The 16513-nt window shown below is 36.5% G+C and overlaps 1 protein-coding gene across 1 annotated transcript; it reads left to right on the top strand.

The window, feature by feature from the left end:
- The first annotated feature begins 5134 nt into the window (after nt 1–5134).
- On the top strand, nt 5135–6076 carry LOC105943183 (olfactory receptor 1J4-like). The gene has a single exon (XM_012933794.2). The coding sequence runs from the start codon at nt 5135–5137 to the stop codon at nt 6074–6076; it is 942 nt and encodes a 313-aa protein (XP_012789248.2).
- Nucleotides 6077–16513: the final 10437 nt, after the last annotated feature.

Here is a 16513-nt window from a genome sequence, read left to right as displayed (position 1 = left end):
TGGAAGCCTTGCTCTTTGCAGGAAAGAAGGTCAGTCTAAGACCTTACTCAGGCCTTTCAAATCCATCACGTTCACCTCTCAGAAAAGAATTTCAGGAGTAGATTAACTGTAGCACTGTAGCACTGTCATCCCATTGCTCATTGATTTGCTCAAGCCGGCACCAGTAACATCTCCATTGTGAGACTTGTTTCTGTTTTTGGCATATTGAATATGCGCCACATGGAGCTTTCCAAGCTCTGCCATGAGATTAACAGTAAAGTAAAAAAAAAAAAGGTTTTTTTTGGAAGTTCTGAGGAAAGGGAGAGAAAAGGGAGGGGAGGAGAGAGAGAGAGAGAGAGAGAGAGAGAGAGAGAGAGAGATTAATGTATTCAAGAGAGAACACAGGATTCTCCAGAGTGGTCCAGAGATAGAGCCAGAACAAATCCCCAAATTAGGTATTAAGGGGGCTGGAGTGATAGCACAGCGGGTAGGGCATTTGCCTTGCACTCGGCCGACCTGGGTTCGAATCCCAGCATCCCATATGGTCCCCTGAGTACCGCCAGGAGTAATTCCTGAGTGTAGAACCAGGAGTAACTCCTGTGCATCACCGACCCAAAAAGCAAAAAAAAAAAAAAAAACTTAGGTATTAAAAATACAGCTCTAGAGGGAGGTGTTTGGGCAGCCTATGTTCCTGCCAGCAGCACGTGCTCAGGAAGCATATGCTCACGCTGCCTTTGCTTGCAGGGTTTCTCCCCTTAGGGCTTTCTTCCTTTTGGTTCCCTGGGTTTTAGTGATGAGCATTTTCCCAATATTTCTTATATTAAACACCGCGTGTGCCTTCATGTTATATCAGTCTTTCTTAGAAAATGGATCAACCACTTTCTTCTTGGCTCCCTTTTTATTGCCTTTGGTAAGGCACTTGTGTTTGCCGATCACTGTGGTGCCACTCGGCAGTCAAAAGGGCTAAAGCATTTTAAACAAATTTTCTTTTACTGAGCTATTTTTTGGCTATGTCCCACCATTATCTTCAGGCTTGGAGGGTTTCCTTTGATAGGTCTTCTGTAAATCTAAGGGGTGCTCCTTTGTAAGTGATTTCCTTCTTTGACCTTGTTGCTTGCTGTATGAACTATTTTTTGATCTGTTTTTTTACTGAAAAAATTTTTATTGTTCCATTTGCTATTTTGCTGTAACAGAGAAATATAAAATAAATCATTTTGTACGTTGTAAGAGGCAGGCTTGGGGTTGGGGTCAGTGGTAGAAGGAAGGTCACACCGGTGAGGGATTGGTGTTGGAACATTGAATGCCCCAATGAACTGTATTATGAACAAGTTCATAAACCATGTGTTCAAGTAAAGTTTTAAAAAACCCATTTGTCAATGTTCAAAGTTACTGCAACACCACTAACAAAGGGCCCATGACCCTCCTTTGACCATCATTTTAGTGATTATTAGTCCACCTGAGTTTCTTTTATACTTTTTTTCATCTAATTTGGCCAATTTTTCGATTTTGTTGTATATATCTATGTATCTTGTTATTAAACTATAATGTATTACAGGTAAGATTTGAAGCAGGTCTTGAACAGTAAGTAGAAACTTGCACAGTAGAGGGTATAAAGATATAGGTCTACAAAATAACATCTAGAACCTGGAAGTAGAGTAACAATATTTTGCGATCCAAAGAGATACTTTGAAAATACCATTTAATAAATCTTGTAGCAATGTGGATTTTACTTTTATCTCGATGTTTGTAGTACAAGGAATCCATTGGGTTTCCAATTTTGAGGGAAAAGTCTTTTCAGCTCTTGAATTCAGCAAAGTAGACTTGCTAACTGTAGAACTGTAACAAATTTCTACCAAAGGAAGTTCATTTTATAGCTGGTAGGCAATAGATCAACATTTATGGAAATTATTTTCCATTGTGCTGAGTCTAATTGTGGTGATAGAATATAAATTCCTTCATCATTTTGTTTAGATGATGAAAGCATTATAATATTTCTGTTTTTCTTGTAATAGTTAGAGATACTGGAATAAAAAGAGAATTAGATGATCTCAGTCAACCTCCATTTTTACTGTTCTTTTTCAAAAATTAAAGATTTTATTTTAGCCACCATGATTTACAATACTGTCAATGTTATAGTCTATGCATATAACATTCCAGTTCCACATGTCCTCACCAGTGTCCAGTGCCCTCTATCTTTGTCTCAGGGCCCCCCTTAAACTTTTCCACCCCCCAATTCCAACTCTCCCTGATGTGCTAAGCTCAGTTCTATAGAACCTGAGAACTGGTTTAAAGGACTGAGTTTTTCATGGTATTATTCACACTGAATCACAGTTTTCTTAGAGGTAACTTAAAAGGCAAAATACTTGTGAAACACAAAACTCCTAGCAGGTTTTCAAGGATGAATTCTCTATTGCCTAGTACCAACAAACGGTTCTCTCAAGGGAACCAATGGGAATGAAGTAATTATTTGTCTCCTCTTTGTTTAGTTTGAAGCTTAGATGGGGGAGCTGTTCCCCAGAGTCTTCTCAATGATTATAAATTTAGAACCCCCACTGATTGCTCAGGAGTTGTAAACAAGTATACTTTGATATATCTATCTTTCTTGGTTTTGAACTGACAATTCTTCTTCCTTCTCCAATGTACCATTAAGCCTCTCAGAGACTCTGTCTGCTTCACTTTGGCTTCTAGATAAAAATGAAGAACTTGCCCATGACTCATAGCTTCAGGTATTATGTGCTAATTCCCTAAGAGGTAGTGGTGGAACAGGAGAATCACCTTCAGCAGTGAGATGTTGTGTGTATATATGTTGAGTCTATTCGTGTGTATATGCATATACAGCGAACTATGGTGTTATAGTTTTTTGCTATTTGTCATTCTGAGGTCTACAGATATTACCACATGGAATTATGTTTTGGTTGAGCTTCTAATACTCTCTTGCTCTTCTTTCAACCTGCAGTGTATTGTTCATTTCCCCATATTTTATCCCAAAGTTGTAATTATATGTATCTCTATCTTCACCTCTAGTTCAAGGGTAAGTGGACGTCACCATATACCTGAACTACAGTATAACAGCCTCCTAGCAGCACTACTGATTTGCTGTTTTGTGTCTTTGCTATGTGGACAAAGTAACCAATGTAATATTTAAATTATTTCATTCATAACCTCACTTAAACCTTTCTGTGGGTGCTCAATTGCTTTGAAAATAAGATCAAACCTTTCCAGTTTGACAGAAAAACACTTACATAATTTTCCTCCTAGCTAATTCTCCAAGCTCAGAGATTTCCCATGGTGACCATGCTCTGATTCTTTTTTTCCTGTCCCTCAACTATCAGAGTCCTGCCCTCTCTAAATCTTTAATTAGAAATTCCATTTTTTTACTTTCATGCAGAAGACTTTTAATATGCAAAGCATATTTTAAAATCCTTAAGAACAGATTATTAACATATAATGTTTATTTAATAATATCAATTAAAATGTGTATATCATCTAAAGTTATTTCTAAGAATTAATACTACAGATATAACTGATGTGTAAATGTAATATATAGATATTATTTATAAAAAAATTCTATAATGGACATTAAAAGCTACAAAATTTCCATCTGAGTCAGCATGTTAATTGTGAGTGATTGATTTGTGATGATAATTAGCAACACTGCACATGACTTCTGTGCCAGGAACTTAATAATGCAAGGACTGCTGTGATTAACTCCATTTAAGTTGAAAGAAGTGGTAGCTTGGAAAAAGTTCCAATGGAAATGATGAATGCTATCATGAAGCCTTTTTTTAAAATTCTTATTATTTTTGTCACTTTTATGTGGACAAACACATGAGTGGCTTATATCAAGAAGAGAGAGAAATGATACTGTTAGGATGTAAACTGCTTAGAAAATAAAAATTAATTATAAATTCACAAATCACGAAATCCCGTTGATCGTTGACTGGCTCGAGCGGTCGCAGTAACCTCTACATTCGTCCTATCCCTGAGACCTTAGAAGCCTCCCTCTTCACGGCCATCCCGACGATGCCGCGTGGGAGGCTCCTTCAGGGCCAGGGGAGTGAGATTCACCTGGTTACTGGCTTTGGCATATGGATACACCATGGGAAGCTTGCTAGGCTGTCCCATGTGGGCAGGAAGCTCTCAGTAGCTTGCGAGTTTCTCCCAGAAGGAAAAGTAGGTTATAAGATATCGGTTATAATCTTTATCATTAGAAATTACTGGCATAATCCTGTCTCAGTTTTTTTTAATGGGGGAGAAAGAGAGGGGTGAAGAAGGATGATACTGTAACGCAAGGACATGTTGGGCGGGTTTCTGAGTAGTTTGCTAGTGGTGGAGTGCAAGTGCTGTAGCATTACATGAAAACCATACATGTGAAGACAAATGCAAATCTGTTACCTAAACCACAATAATAAATGTAAATTTATTTATAAATAAAAATGTATTTATATTTACAAATATATATTTCAATATAAATTTAAAGCCAAAGGGTAATTTAAACAAAATAGCTAATAACTCCCTGTACCCAAAAGGAAGAATGGTGAGAAATTGCAAATGTGGAGAGTGGAAAGAATTAACTTAAAGACTAATCACAATATTACAAGGTATGTTGCTAGATCTTTCACATTTTTGGCTGATATTCTTGTTACTACTGCCTTTTCTTAAAGCAATTGCAAAGAATGGTTCCACAAGTCTCTAAATTTTGATGTGTGGGCGATCGAAAAGGCTCCACTGCGCTGTCTCTTATAGTAAAATCCTTGGAAATAGAACATGAGCTAACCCTTAGGACGAGAGTCAGAGGAAAAGTGAAGGAGGGATTATAGACAATGAGCATGTCTCTCACATTAAGTAGATATTTCTGACTTATCTTTGCACTCAAATATCCTAATCTCAGATGTTAATGATGAACTCTGAATCTACTCATGCTTTAATTTGAATTTTCTGATATTTTATAGTTTCTGTGAAAGAGATTTGTTGATTCTAGCTGGACAAAAAATATTTTGATGTCAGACCAAAGCTTGCCATTCGTGAGACCAAAATATGAGCCAGAATGGTTAAACAAAATGACCAGGTTTATCTAAATCCATACTCTTTTCTGGGATAGGCTTCTAATCCTTCCGTAATATCATCTCTCTTTCATATCTAGCAATCAAAGACCATGAAGATGGAAAACCAGAGCTGTGCATCCGAGTTCATCCTCTTGGGGCTCCCCAGGTGGACAGAGAAACAGGACCTATATTATGCCCTTTTCCTGTCCATGTACCTGACCACCGTGCTGGGGAACCTGCTCATCATCCTGCTCATCAGGCTGGACTCCCGCCTCCACACCCCCATGTACTTCTTCCTCAGCCACCTGGCTCTCACTGACGTCTCTTTCTCTTCAGTGACAGCCCCAAAGATGCTCTTCAATATGCAGACACAGAGCCAATCCATCTCCTACGCTGGGTGTGTTTCCCAGACGCATTTTTTTCTATTTTTTGCTGATATCGACAGCCTCCTTCTCACCTCCATGGCCTATGACAGGTACGTGGCCATCTGTCACCCCCTCCACTACACCACCATCATGAGTCAGAACAAGTGTATCTTGCTGGTCACCGTGTCCTGGGTTCTATCCTGTGCTTGTGCCCTTCCCCATACCCTGCTTCTGATCCGGCTCTCTTTCTGTGGAGACAATGTTGTCCCCCACTTCTTCTGTGACCTCTCCACCTTACTTAAACTGTCCACCTCAGACACCACAGCCAATGACCTGGCTATCTTCACTGTGGGCACAGCTGTGATCACTGTACCGTTCATATGCATCCTGGTCTCTTACGGTCGCATTGGGGCCACCATCCTGAAGACCCCCTCTGCAAAGGGAATATTCAAAGCCTTTTCCACATGTGGGTCACACCTCACTGTAGTTTCTCTCTACTATGGATCAATTATCGGACTCTACTTTTTACCCTCATCTAATACCTCCAGTGAGAAGGATGTTGCTGTTGCTGTAATGTACACTCTGGTCACACCCATGTTAAACCCCTTTATCTACAGTCTGAGGAATCGGGATATGAAAGGGGCTCTGAGAAATTTGCTAAGTAGGGCAATATTTTCACCAAGATGAACAGTCTATGCCCTATAACTGCCCATCCTGCAAATGCAACAAGAACATTATTTCTTCTATGAGCTCTTGTTTCATGATGAATCTTGGCATGGCATCCTGGGGATATGTTTTAGTTTGTATAATTTTCTCTGTTACTTTTCTTCTTTTATTTGTGCCATGTGAAAGGTTTATTGAAAATATGTCTTCCATATTGATTTATCTAAAATTGCCTTCCAAATGATTCTTCTAAAATGTTTTTGTTCTTTGCTTGTGTTCACTGTCCCACAAACTTTTTCATTTTCTCTGTGGTTGCAATTTTCAAAAAAATTCATTTATTTATTCATTCAATTGGGTAGTTTTTATTTATTAGTTATTTTAGTCAATCACAACCTTGATGCCCAGTTTCTTATTTTTTGAATAACAAAAAATATATTCTGTAACTTAAAAATTGTATCTCTGTGCCTAATTTTGTAGCACATTTGATGTATTTTGTGAGTAACATTAATTTCAAATAGTTTTTCTAAACTGTTGCATTTTTAAAAACAATCCTTATAGTTTATTTGTCAAGTGAATAGGACTTGACAAATAGAAATCAACATTTCTATCACATCATCAAGTTAGAGTGATGGTGATAGGATACATTACCGTTCTGTTTCCTTATTTTGAGTGGGCTTGGCCACACATTGAACCTATATGGTTTTCATAAGATCCAAGAAAATGTATGTGGTGAGTCTGAGACTGGAGTCTGGTGCCTAATTCCAATTAAATTCAAATCAAATTAAGATTAAATTGATTTGATCTCCTATGTGAGAATGGCTAACTGGTCAAAGAGTACAGTCACAGTAAAAATTTTTACAGGAGAATTTATTTTTTATTGAGTCACTGTGAGATACTATTACAAGCGTTCATGTTTGAGTTATAATCATAGAATGATCAAACACCCATCCCTCCACCAGTACACATTCCCCACCACCAATATCCCTGTTATACCCCCCACTTTTCCACCCTCCCCCTGCCTCCATGGCAGGCAATTTCCCCCATACTCTCTCTCTTCTTTTGGGCATTATGGTTTGCAATACAGATTACAGTAGAAATTTTAAAGTGACTTTCCTAGTGATGAGATAATTTTGGGAGATCCTTCTATTTCCAATATGAGGTTCAGCCTTTCAGTGTTTGTTAAGAATGCCTATGAAGAATACTAAGAAACCCAGGCAAGACTTACATGTGGTAGTTTACTCTAAGTATGTCTGAATGAAAACCAAAAACTTCTGCCCCTAATACATGCATATAGTATCCTCTGTTTTCCATTAAAAGAGTTATCTGATACATGATCAGTAGAATTCAGAACTGAAGTGACTAAGGGGGTGTGAAGGGTACAGGGGAAGGGAACAAAGGTACAGTGATCTTAAAACACTGGTGGAAGGATTGCTATGGTAGAAATGTAATTTTAAATCAGTTATTTTGAAGTTATAGTAAACTATGACACGTCAACAAAAATAAATTTAATTCCTGCACTGTAGCACTGTAGCACTGTCGTCCTATTACTCATTGATTTGCTGGAGCAGGCACCAGTAATGTCTCCATTGTGAGACTTGTTACCTAGCTGAGTTTATAAATGATCAACTTTTATCTTCCATTCTTGGGAAATTACCTTGTTCAAGGAAAAGACTGGCTTTAATGTTACATGCCAACGATGTGGCAAATATATCCCTATAATTATTTGACATGGCAATGTAGCACTGTCGGCCCATTGTTCACCAATTTGCTCGAGCGGGCACTAGTAACATCTCCATTGTGAGATTTGTTGTTACTGTTTTTTGGCATATCAAATGCCCGCAGGGCAGAGCCTGGCAAGCTCCCCGTGGCATATTCAATATGCCAAAAAAAGTAGCAACAAGTCTCACTTGGAGACGTTACTGCGGCCCGTTCGAGCAAATCGATGAGCAATGGGATGACAGTGACAGTGATACAGTGACAGTTTTGGGCATATCAAATACATCACGGGTAGCTTGCCAGGCTCTGCTGATCGTTCTAAGTAGTCTGATTAAATAGATAAACAGAGAAAGTTCAATTTACTAGAGATAATTTAACTTGGTCAATTCAATAAACTAGAATAATTAAGTGCATTTCATACTCACACACATGTTTGTGTGAAACCCTGAGTTCTCTAATAATATTTTAACAAATGTAGTGAAATTTTATTCAAATTTTATAAGTATTCTAAGGCATATGATGTATAAAATGTAGTAAGCATAGTTTGAATTAACGTGTGTGAATAGGGGCTAAAGCAATAGTTCAGTGGGTAGGGCATTTGCCTTACACACGGCCAATCTGGTTTCAATCCCCGGGATCCCATATGGTCCCCCAGCGCCGCCAGGAGTAATTCCTGAGTGCAGAGCCAGGAGTAACCCTGGAGCATCACAGGTGTGAACCAGAAAAGCAAATTTATAAAGTGTGTGAATATATTTAAATAATACATTATATGTGTACATACATTAAATATGACATATTGTCACACTTCAAGAAGAGTAAAAATTCACAATCTTTAGACTGGCACAAAATTTAAAGCATTTCTATGCCCATTTTTTTCCTCCTCCTAAATGGTATAGTCCTTTCCTTTCCTTTGGGAAATACATAGTATCTTTTTAAAAATGTAGTATTCCATTACTTTCCCACAGGTCTTCAGATTTTTTTAGTGTTAGGGTATATTGATCCTTCCATATTTTTTGCTGTAGACAGACATACAAATAAAATGATGCTAGACTTGTTTTTCTGTATTTCACTTTTTTACCTAGGATTTTTCTTATCCACATTATATAATATTCCACTGTTAGATAAAAATACACTTTATTGTTTTTTATAATTTCTTTTTGCTTTAGTGTTTTGCTTTTATGAGTAATACTCCTTTATACATAGTGACATATTGCACGCATGAAAAGTATGTGTAAGTTATATACACAGAAGGCTGTTAGTAGGCATGTATATATTGAACATAACTTTTACTGCTAAACCTTTACAGACTTGTCCTGAGAATACAATCTGAAAAGACCCCATACTGTAAATTATAACTATATGGCTTCTGGAAAATGCAACCATAGAGAGAGTCAAAAGATCGGTGGTTGCCTCAGATACAGATAGACAAGGTTGAATACATAAAGAGAATATTTAGATCAGTGAAACTATTTTGTATGATCCTATCACTATAGGTACATATCAATATATGTTTTTCAAAACCTGAATTCCATAAAAGACAAAGTGTGGACTCTAATGTAAACTATAAACTGTAATTAATAAGACATAAGTATCTGTGCCATTATAACATGTACAATTTGGACTAATATGTTAATAATGGGAGAACAGGTGGGGTGGGTAAAATATATGAAAATTATGTGCTCAACTTTTGAAAGAAAGATTAAAAATGTAATCATATTAATTACTACAGTAAAAGATTTTTATAAGATCCAACACTAATTCATGCTAAAACCTAGCTGTTATACTTCATGTTATCAGAAGTAACAGTAAGGATCCTAATATATACCTACAAAGAATATATGAAAAATAAAATGTCTAAAAACTCTGTGAAACTTTCATATCTTATTTTTCTAAAAATTTGGCAACAATGAGTGGTGAAATTCTGGAACACTTGGAGATAAAATACAGGATCACAGAACTTCAAAGGCAGGGAGATAAACAGGAGTTATCTGGTTTCAACACTGTACAACATGACCTGCAAAACATCTCTGGGTATAACCCCGAAGACCCAAAGAAATGTCAGGTAGTCTAGTTTGTGCCTAATGGCTCAGTGACTACCACCAAATTATTGACCCTACAGTACATCCCTAACAGCATCCCACAGTGCCCACTGAGCACAACTTGGGAGGTAATTTTTTAAAATAAATTTAATTATAGAATTTCAAATTTTTATAAATTGTTACTTCTCTCATTTAACTTAATGATTACTGCTACATGAATTATATTACACGTAACTAATTGCATGTGCAAGTATTTTGTCCTTCACTGGAAATACCAAGTCTTTTTCTTTTTTCTTTTTTTGTTTTCTTATTTGGGGGGTCACACACAGGAGTGCTCAGGGGTTACTCCTGAAGGGCTCAGAGGACCACATGGGATGCTGGAGATTGAAACCAGGTCGACCATCTGCAAGACAAGCACACTACCTGCTGTACTATTACTCCAGCCCCTCAAGTCTTTTTAGAGTTTATCTCTGCAAAGGCCTCAAAAACAATTCTCATGGTGTTCCTTGACATGCATGATATGCACCCAAAAAAGAGGCACATACTTTCATAATGTTCTTCATTTGTTTATACAACTGAAGTGCTTGCTTGGACAACTGAAGCAATCTCAGGAAACAGAGATTCACCTCGGAAGATTAACCAAAAATAAAGCTAAAATGAAACATTTCAACCTAATGCCCAAAATAGATGGTTCTAAACAATTAATGAGTAGGAATGACAAGCTCAGGAATCCTCGAAATCCTCCTACAATAATTTACTCCACAGCAGTAATATTTAGCGAAACACAAAGTTCCTAGTAGAAGCTTTGGGTTGTATCATCTTTCCTCCACGGAGGAATTCTCTATTGCCTGCTATCAACAAACAGTTCTTCTCCAAGGGAACTAAAGGGAATAAAGTAAAAGTTTCCCAACTCTGTGACTAATTTGGAATCTGAGTGGGGAGTTGTTCCCCAGGGTCCTCTCCATACTTGTGCAGTCAGTGCCCACACTGATCATCCAAGAGTTGTAAGCCAGTGTACATTGATATATTTATCTTAAGTTTGAAAATTCTTCTCCCTAGTGCAATGCATCTTTGAAACTCTTAGAGGCTTAATCTGCTGCATTGTATTCTGTGCCTTCTAGAGAAAAATGGAAGGAACTGGCCTGCCCAGTAGCTGAAGGTATTATGTGTTCATCACTTAAGAGGCAGCAGTGAAAGAAAAGGAATCCCTTCAGCAGTGAGATTTCAAGGGTGAATGTGTTTGATGGCATGTGTGTGTACCTATGTCCTGTGTGTGCTCTTGTGTTCTAGCAGAGTTATTTGTCGATACAAAGAATAGCATGTTATCATGTGAAATGATGCATTTTGGTTAAGTCTCTAAATTTTGGGTTAAGTTTCTCCTATTTTGGGGAAAAAATAGGAGATATTGTTTTGTCTTTCAGTCTCCAATGTTTTGGTTGGTTTTTTTCCCTCCATATTTTCTCCCAAAGTTGAAATTATCTTCATCTCTACATCCATAGTTCACATTAAATTTTATACCTAAACTATCACAATAACCACTTAGCATGATTCTTGCTAACATCCCTGCTTTGTTATAGCATTCATACAAAGTATCCAACAGAGAATTGAAAATGTTATTCACAACTTGACTTAAACCTTTCTGTGGGTGTTTTATCACTCTGAGAATAAGATTTAGACTTTTCATTGTAAATAATGAAATTTACTTATATCTGAATCCATATATGTATCTCCTTGATACAAGGTAGAGTATCCTCTGAGTGAAATCGGTCAGAGGGAGAGGGACAGACATAGAATGATAGCACTTGTGGCTTCTTCACCAACTTAGCTTGTTTAATAATACAAAATTCAATACTTTGTATTTTAAAAAGGTTTTAATTCAATAATTCAAATAATTCAAAATTTTGAATGTATATCTTCCAATGTTATTTGAAAGAATCTACCCTAATAAGATATGTGTAATAGTAATAATGTCATATAAACAATATTATTAACAAAGTTTTTCTGGAAAGGGCAGAATTATAAAAACCTAAATATCTGTCATTTAATCACTTAGCTGTAAGGATCAGATTCATGACAATGACTAGTCACACTGAACATGATTTTTCACTCAGTGAACTGAATAATTTAGAAACTGATATTTTATTCAAATTAAAACAATTGCTGTTAAGCCCTCAAATTAATGATTATTCCTATAGGGATGATATTTTATTTCCTTTCCTAATTATTTTGTTCATGTTCACATGGAGAAATGTAAGCATAACCTATTTTGAGAGAAAGAGATGATACCAATAGCAAATATGACAGAAAATTCAAAGAAAATATTAGAAATCACTGGTATAAAAAATAGTGTTGGCAGTATGAAAAAAAAACGAGGCTCTATTTCGTGAATTATATGGGAAAGACAGATGCAAAGAACTTAGTCTGGACACTTCCAGGTTCTGAGTAGGTCAAAATTCAGAAATATTGTGGCAAAAAGTAATAAAAGAAAATCATTTTTAAGCACACTTCATAAAAATAAAATTCTTTAGGAAGAATAATGGTCAAAAGGAATATTATACAGCTGTTAGAAAAGATCTAATCTTGAAGCCTGATCCAACTGGAATATAATATGTTAAAATAGCTCATAGGGATAATAACAGCCAGTGAATTATATAACTCATCTGTGGTATATCACTGTATCACTGTTGCCCCATTGCTAATTGATTTGCTCGAGTGGGCACCAGTAATGTCTCCATTGTGAGATTTGTTACTGTTTTTGGCATATCGAATTGGCCACAGGTAGCTTGCCAGGCTCTGCCTTGAGGGCAGGATACTCTCAGTAGCTTTCCAGGCTCTCCAAGAGGGACACAGGAATTGAACCCGGGTCAGCTTCATGCAAGTCAAAAGCCCTACCCGCTGTGCTATTGCTCCTGCCCCTGTGTTATATAGGAAAACAAAATGAGAAAATATTATTGAACAAACACTGGCCTTGGATTAGAAAATGGAGATTTCTAATAAGAGAATTGAGGTGGGAAGGAATGATGGCATTAAAACTAGAATTAAAGGAAGAACATTTTTGGTGTCTGTGTTTTGGTTATTGTATAATGCATATACTTTACATAAGAACCATAAATTCTAATACTATTGCAAACATGTTACAAAAGTTACTAAAATAAAAATAATAAAATTTAAAACAAAAATAATTTTAAAAAATAGTTAATAAAAAAGAGAGAATACTGGTGGCCTATAAATGATTAGGAGAGGGAAAGAACTAACTTAAAGACTAGTGGAAATACATTATATGTTCAACACCATTATGTTATTAACTTAAATTTTGGTTTCTACTATTTTTTTTCTAAAGCAGTTACATAGAATGCTTCCACTAAGTTTCCAAGCACTGATTTACTGGTGATCCATAGTAATTCTTTGGGTTGTCTCATGTCAGTCAAAGCTCTGGAAATAAATCATTACCAAAACCATTGATACAAGGTCTGTAATATAGTACCCAAGTTTTATTACTGACAAAACCCCTAATTTGTGTTGTGGATGGGTGAGATAATTCTGTATTTGTCCTTCAGCCTCTGATTCATTTTGCTCAACATACTACCCTCCAATTCCATCCATATTGTTATGAAGTATGTCACATTAAAATGGAACAATTATTTACTAGCTACTTGACATATCTTGTCCATTTCATTTCCTAATTTCAGATTTTGGTGAAAACCTCTGAGATTTCTCATGTTTGGCCATGATCTGATGTGATATCTATCCTGATATTTCATTGTTTCTGCAAATGATATTGGGTTCATTATGAAAGTTCACATAAAATCTTGATGACAGATGATCAGTTACCCATTGCGAGCTCCAAACGGAAGCTATTGTGATTGGAACTCATGGACAGAACTTTCTAAAAGCATGACCCGTTATTGGACTAATCACTTATTCTTTCATATAGGCATGCATGCAGGCAAGATACTCACAGTAGCTTGCCGGGCTCTCCAAGAATAGTGAAGGAATCAAACCTTAGTCGCCCACCTGCAAGGCTAATGCCCTACCCGACAAAATAATTATTACATATATTACATGTTCCATCTCTTAAATAATTCTTCAACTCTCTAAGTTTTCCATACAGACCATGACTCCTGAATTTTATCTGTTCCTCAAAAATTATGGTCCAATCCTCTCCAAAGATTCCACTAACACATTAGTTCTTTATGTATAATGCCTACAGGCTCATATTATTCAGGACTTATTTCAAAGAACCCATAAGAACAGGTTTCTTCCCCATCTTCTCTTGAATGAGCTTTCCAAAGTATTTTTGATACACACAAAAAGAATGTGACTACATTACTGTAAAGCAGGAGACCAAGATATTTTTAGGACCTGTCTTTAATTAACTACGGATGGAAGTGACTCCATCTTATCAAAGTTGTGTGATGATAGAATTTAAATTCCCTCCCTTTTTGGCTCAGGGAGTGAAAGCATGAGTATTTGTGGTGTTTATGAATCAGTATCAGGCACAGAAGAAAGATTCAGGTTACCACGGCGAAACTTCTAACAGCAGCAACTTTAGGTGTGTTGTTCTTTTTAAATCATCTTTCGTCCAATATCAGAAGACAAAAATTCTTGTGAACAAACAAGTTCCTGGTAATTGTTTGATGGTTATTATCATTATTCCTCTTAGGGAAAACTCTCCTATTATCTACTGCCAACAACATTTCTTCTCTCCGGGGAACCAAAGGCAAGGAAACAACTTTCTGCTCCCCCCACCCGCCAATTTGTATCTAATTTGGAGTTTGCAGTAAGGGAATTGATACTCCATAAGGATCCTCTCCGTAATTGTGAAGCTCGAATTTAAAATCATCACTTAAGTTTTTAACAACCCTGTACCCAATAAATAGCTCTTATGTTATTTTGAACTGATAATTCTTCCTATTGCAATGCATCTCTGAGATATCTGGAGACTCCACATGCTTCATGGTACTCAGAGTCTTCTAGAGATGAATGGAAGAGTTCTCCATGCCTTATAAGTGATGGTATATATGTCCTGTGTGTCCACCACTTAAGAGACAATGTCAGGAGTAGGATCATGTCCAGTAGTGTGTGTGTGTGTGTGTGTGTGTAAGGTGCGTGCATGCTTGAGTGAAAGAATGAGAGAGAGTTAACTTATTAGTGTGTGGTACTATGTCATAGCAAGACTTTATCTCTTGTAGAATGAGTGATCCCTACTTTTTATTATTCAGCTACAAGGAAATGTCTCTTGATAGTTTCAACTATTAAACATTCACTTTTCCCCCATATTTTATCCCAATCTGTAATTTTCTTAATCTCTGCTGCCATTATCTGAGTGTGATTATTACATATCATTTGATACATAAATTACTGTAGTAAATTTAATTAATATTTCTGTTAACAGCTGCATTTCTAGCATATGTTTTGTACCTAGTGGCTACATACTTGTTTAACATTTTAACAATCATTTGTATCTTGCTTTTAACCTTTTTTGGGCTGTTCTATTGATCTAGAATAAAATAAGAACTTTCCTTTCATGATATGAGAGAAGTGCATACATATTCCAGCTCTGTGAAAATTCTCTCACATTTTACTTATCTATGATGATCATGGTCCTGAATTTTCTGTTACTCAAGCAACAAAACTGATACCTCCAAATGTAACTCAAATACTTAATTTTGAAAATATTCACATGACAGCCTGTTATTATTCAGGACTCATTTTAAAGAACACATAGTAAATATACTTCTGAACTTGCAAATTATCATTTAGCAATTACTACCAAAGTTGAGAACATGTACATGTAAATAAGTAAATGGCTATGTATATATGTATAGCTTAAAGATATTTCTCGGAATTTTTATTCAATATATGTTATGTGAAAGTGAAATATGTTATAAATGAAATATTTCTAAAATGGAAAAATATTGGAAAACCCAACTCTACCAGACTACTTCTTAGCACCTAATTTTGATAAATTGATTATTACTCAGTAGTGACTATAATACTGCGTAATTTATCTAAATATAATTTAGATAATTATGCTAAATTAATGCATTTAATGTAATAGACTGAAAAATATAGAAATTACAAGGATAAGGCTAATTGTGAAAATTGGGACCTTATGTAATCTCTGTTGACTCTCAAAATCAATGATGAATCCAATAGCGAGATAAATTCTCAGTTCTTAATTGTTGACTAAGCCTTTAAATGGTATGTAAAGTCGACTTTTGTTTTTGTTTGCTTTGTTTTTTCTTTGGGGGCCACACTCAGCTGTGCTCAGGGGTTATTACTGGCTCTACACTCAGCAATTACTCCCGGCTATACTCAGGGAACCGTGTGGGATGCAGAGGATCAAGCCCAGGTCAGACGTGTGCATGGCATGTGCCATACTCATTGTACTATCACTCCAGCCCCTAACTTTACTTTTGCTTTTGTTTTGGGGGTCACATCTAGTGATACTCAGGATCTAATCCTGGCTCTGTACTCTCCTGAGTTACTACTGGCTCTCGCTCAGCAGTTACTCGTGGCAGTGCTCCGGGAGGCATTTGGGATGCCAGGGATAGAACCCATGTCTGCTGCATGTAAAGCAAATGCGGTACCCGCTGTACTATCACTCCAGACTCAGTATGTAAATTCTATTTTGGGGATGACACAATATGTCGTTCTCTTTTCTGGTCATTTTCAAGTGTTCACATGGCAGATATGAGAAAAC

The sequence above is a fragment of the Sorex araneus genome, chromosome 1 (assembly GCF_027595985.1).
Source record: "Sorex araneus isolate mSorAra2 chromosome 1, mSorAra2.pri, whole genome shotgun sequence".
Classification (NCBI taxonomy): domain Eukaryota; kingdom Metazoa; phylum Chordata; class Mammalia; order Eulipotyphla; family Soricidae; genus Sorex; species Sorex araneus.
This window is presented reverse-complemented; position numbering and strand designations above follow the sequence as displayed.

Excerpts from the sequence above, each read along its gene's own strand:
- LOC105943183 (XM_012933794.2), top strand. The coding sequence starts at position 5,135 with ATGAAGATGGAAAACCAGAGCTGTGCATCCGAGTTCATCCTCTTGGGG.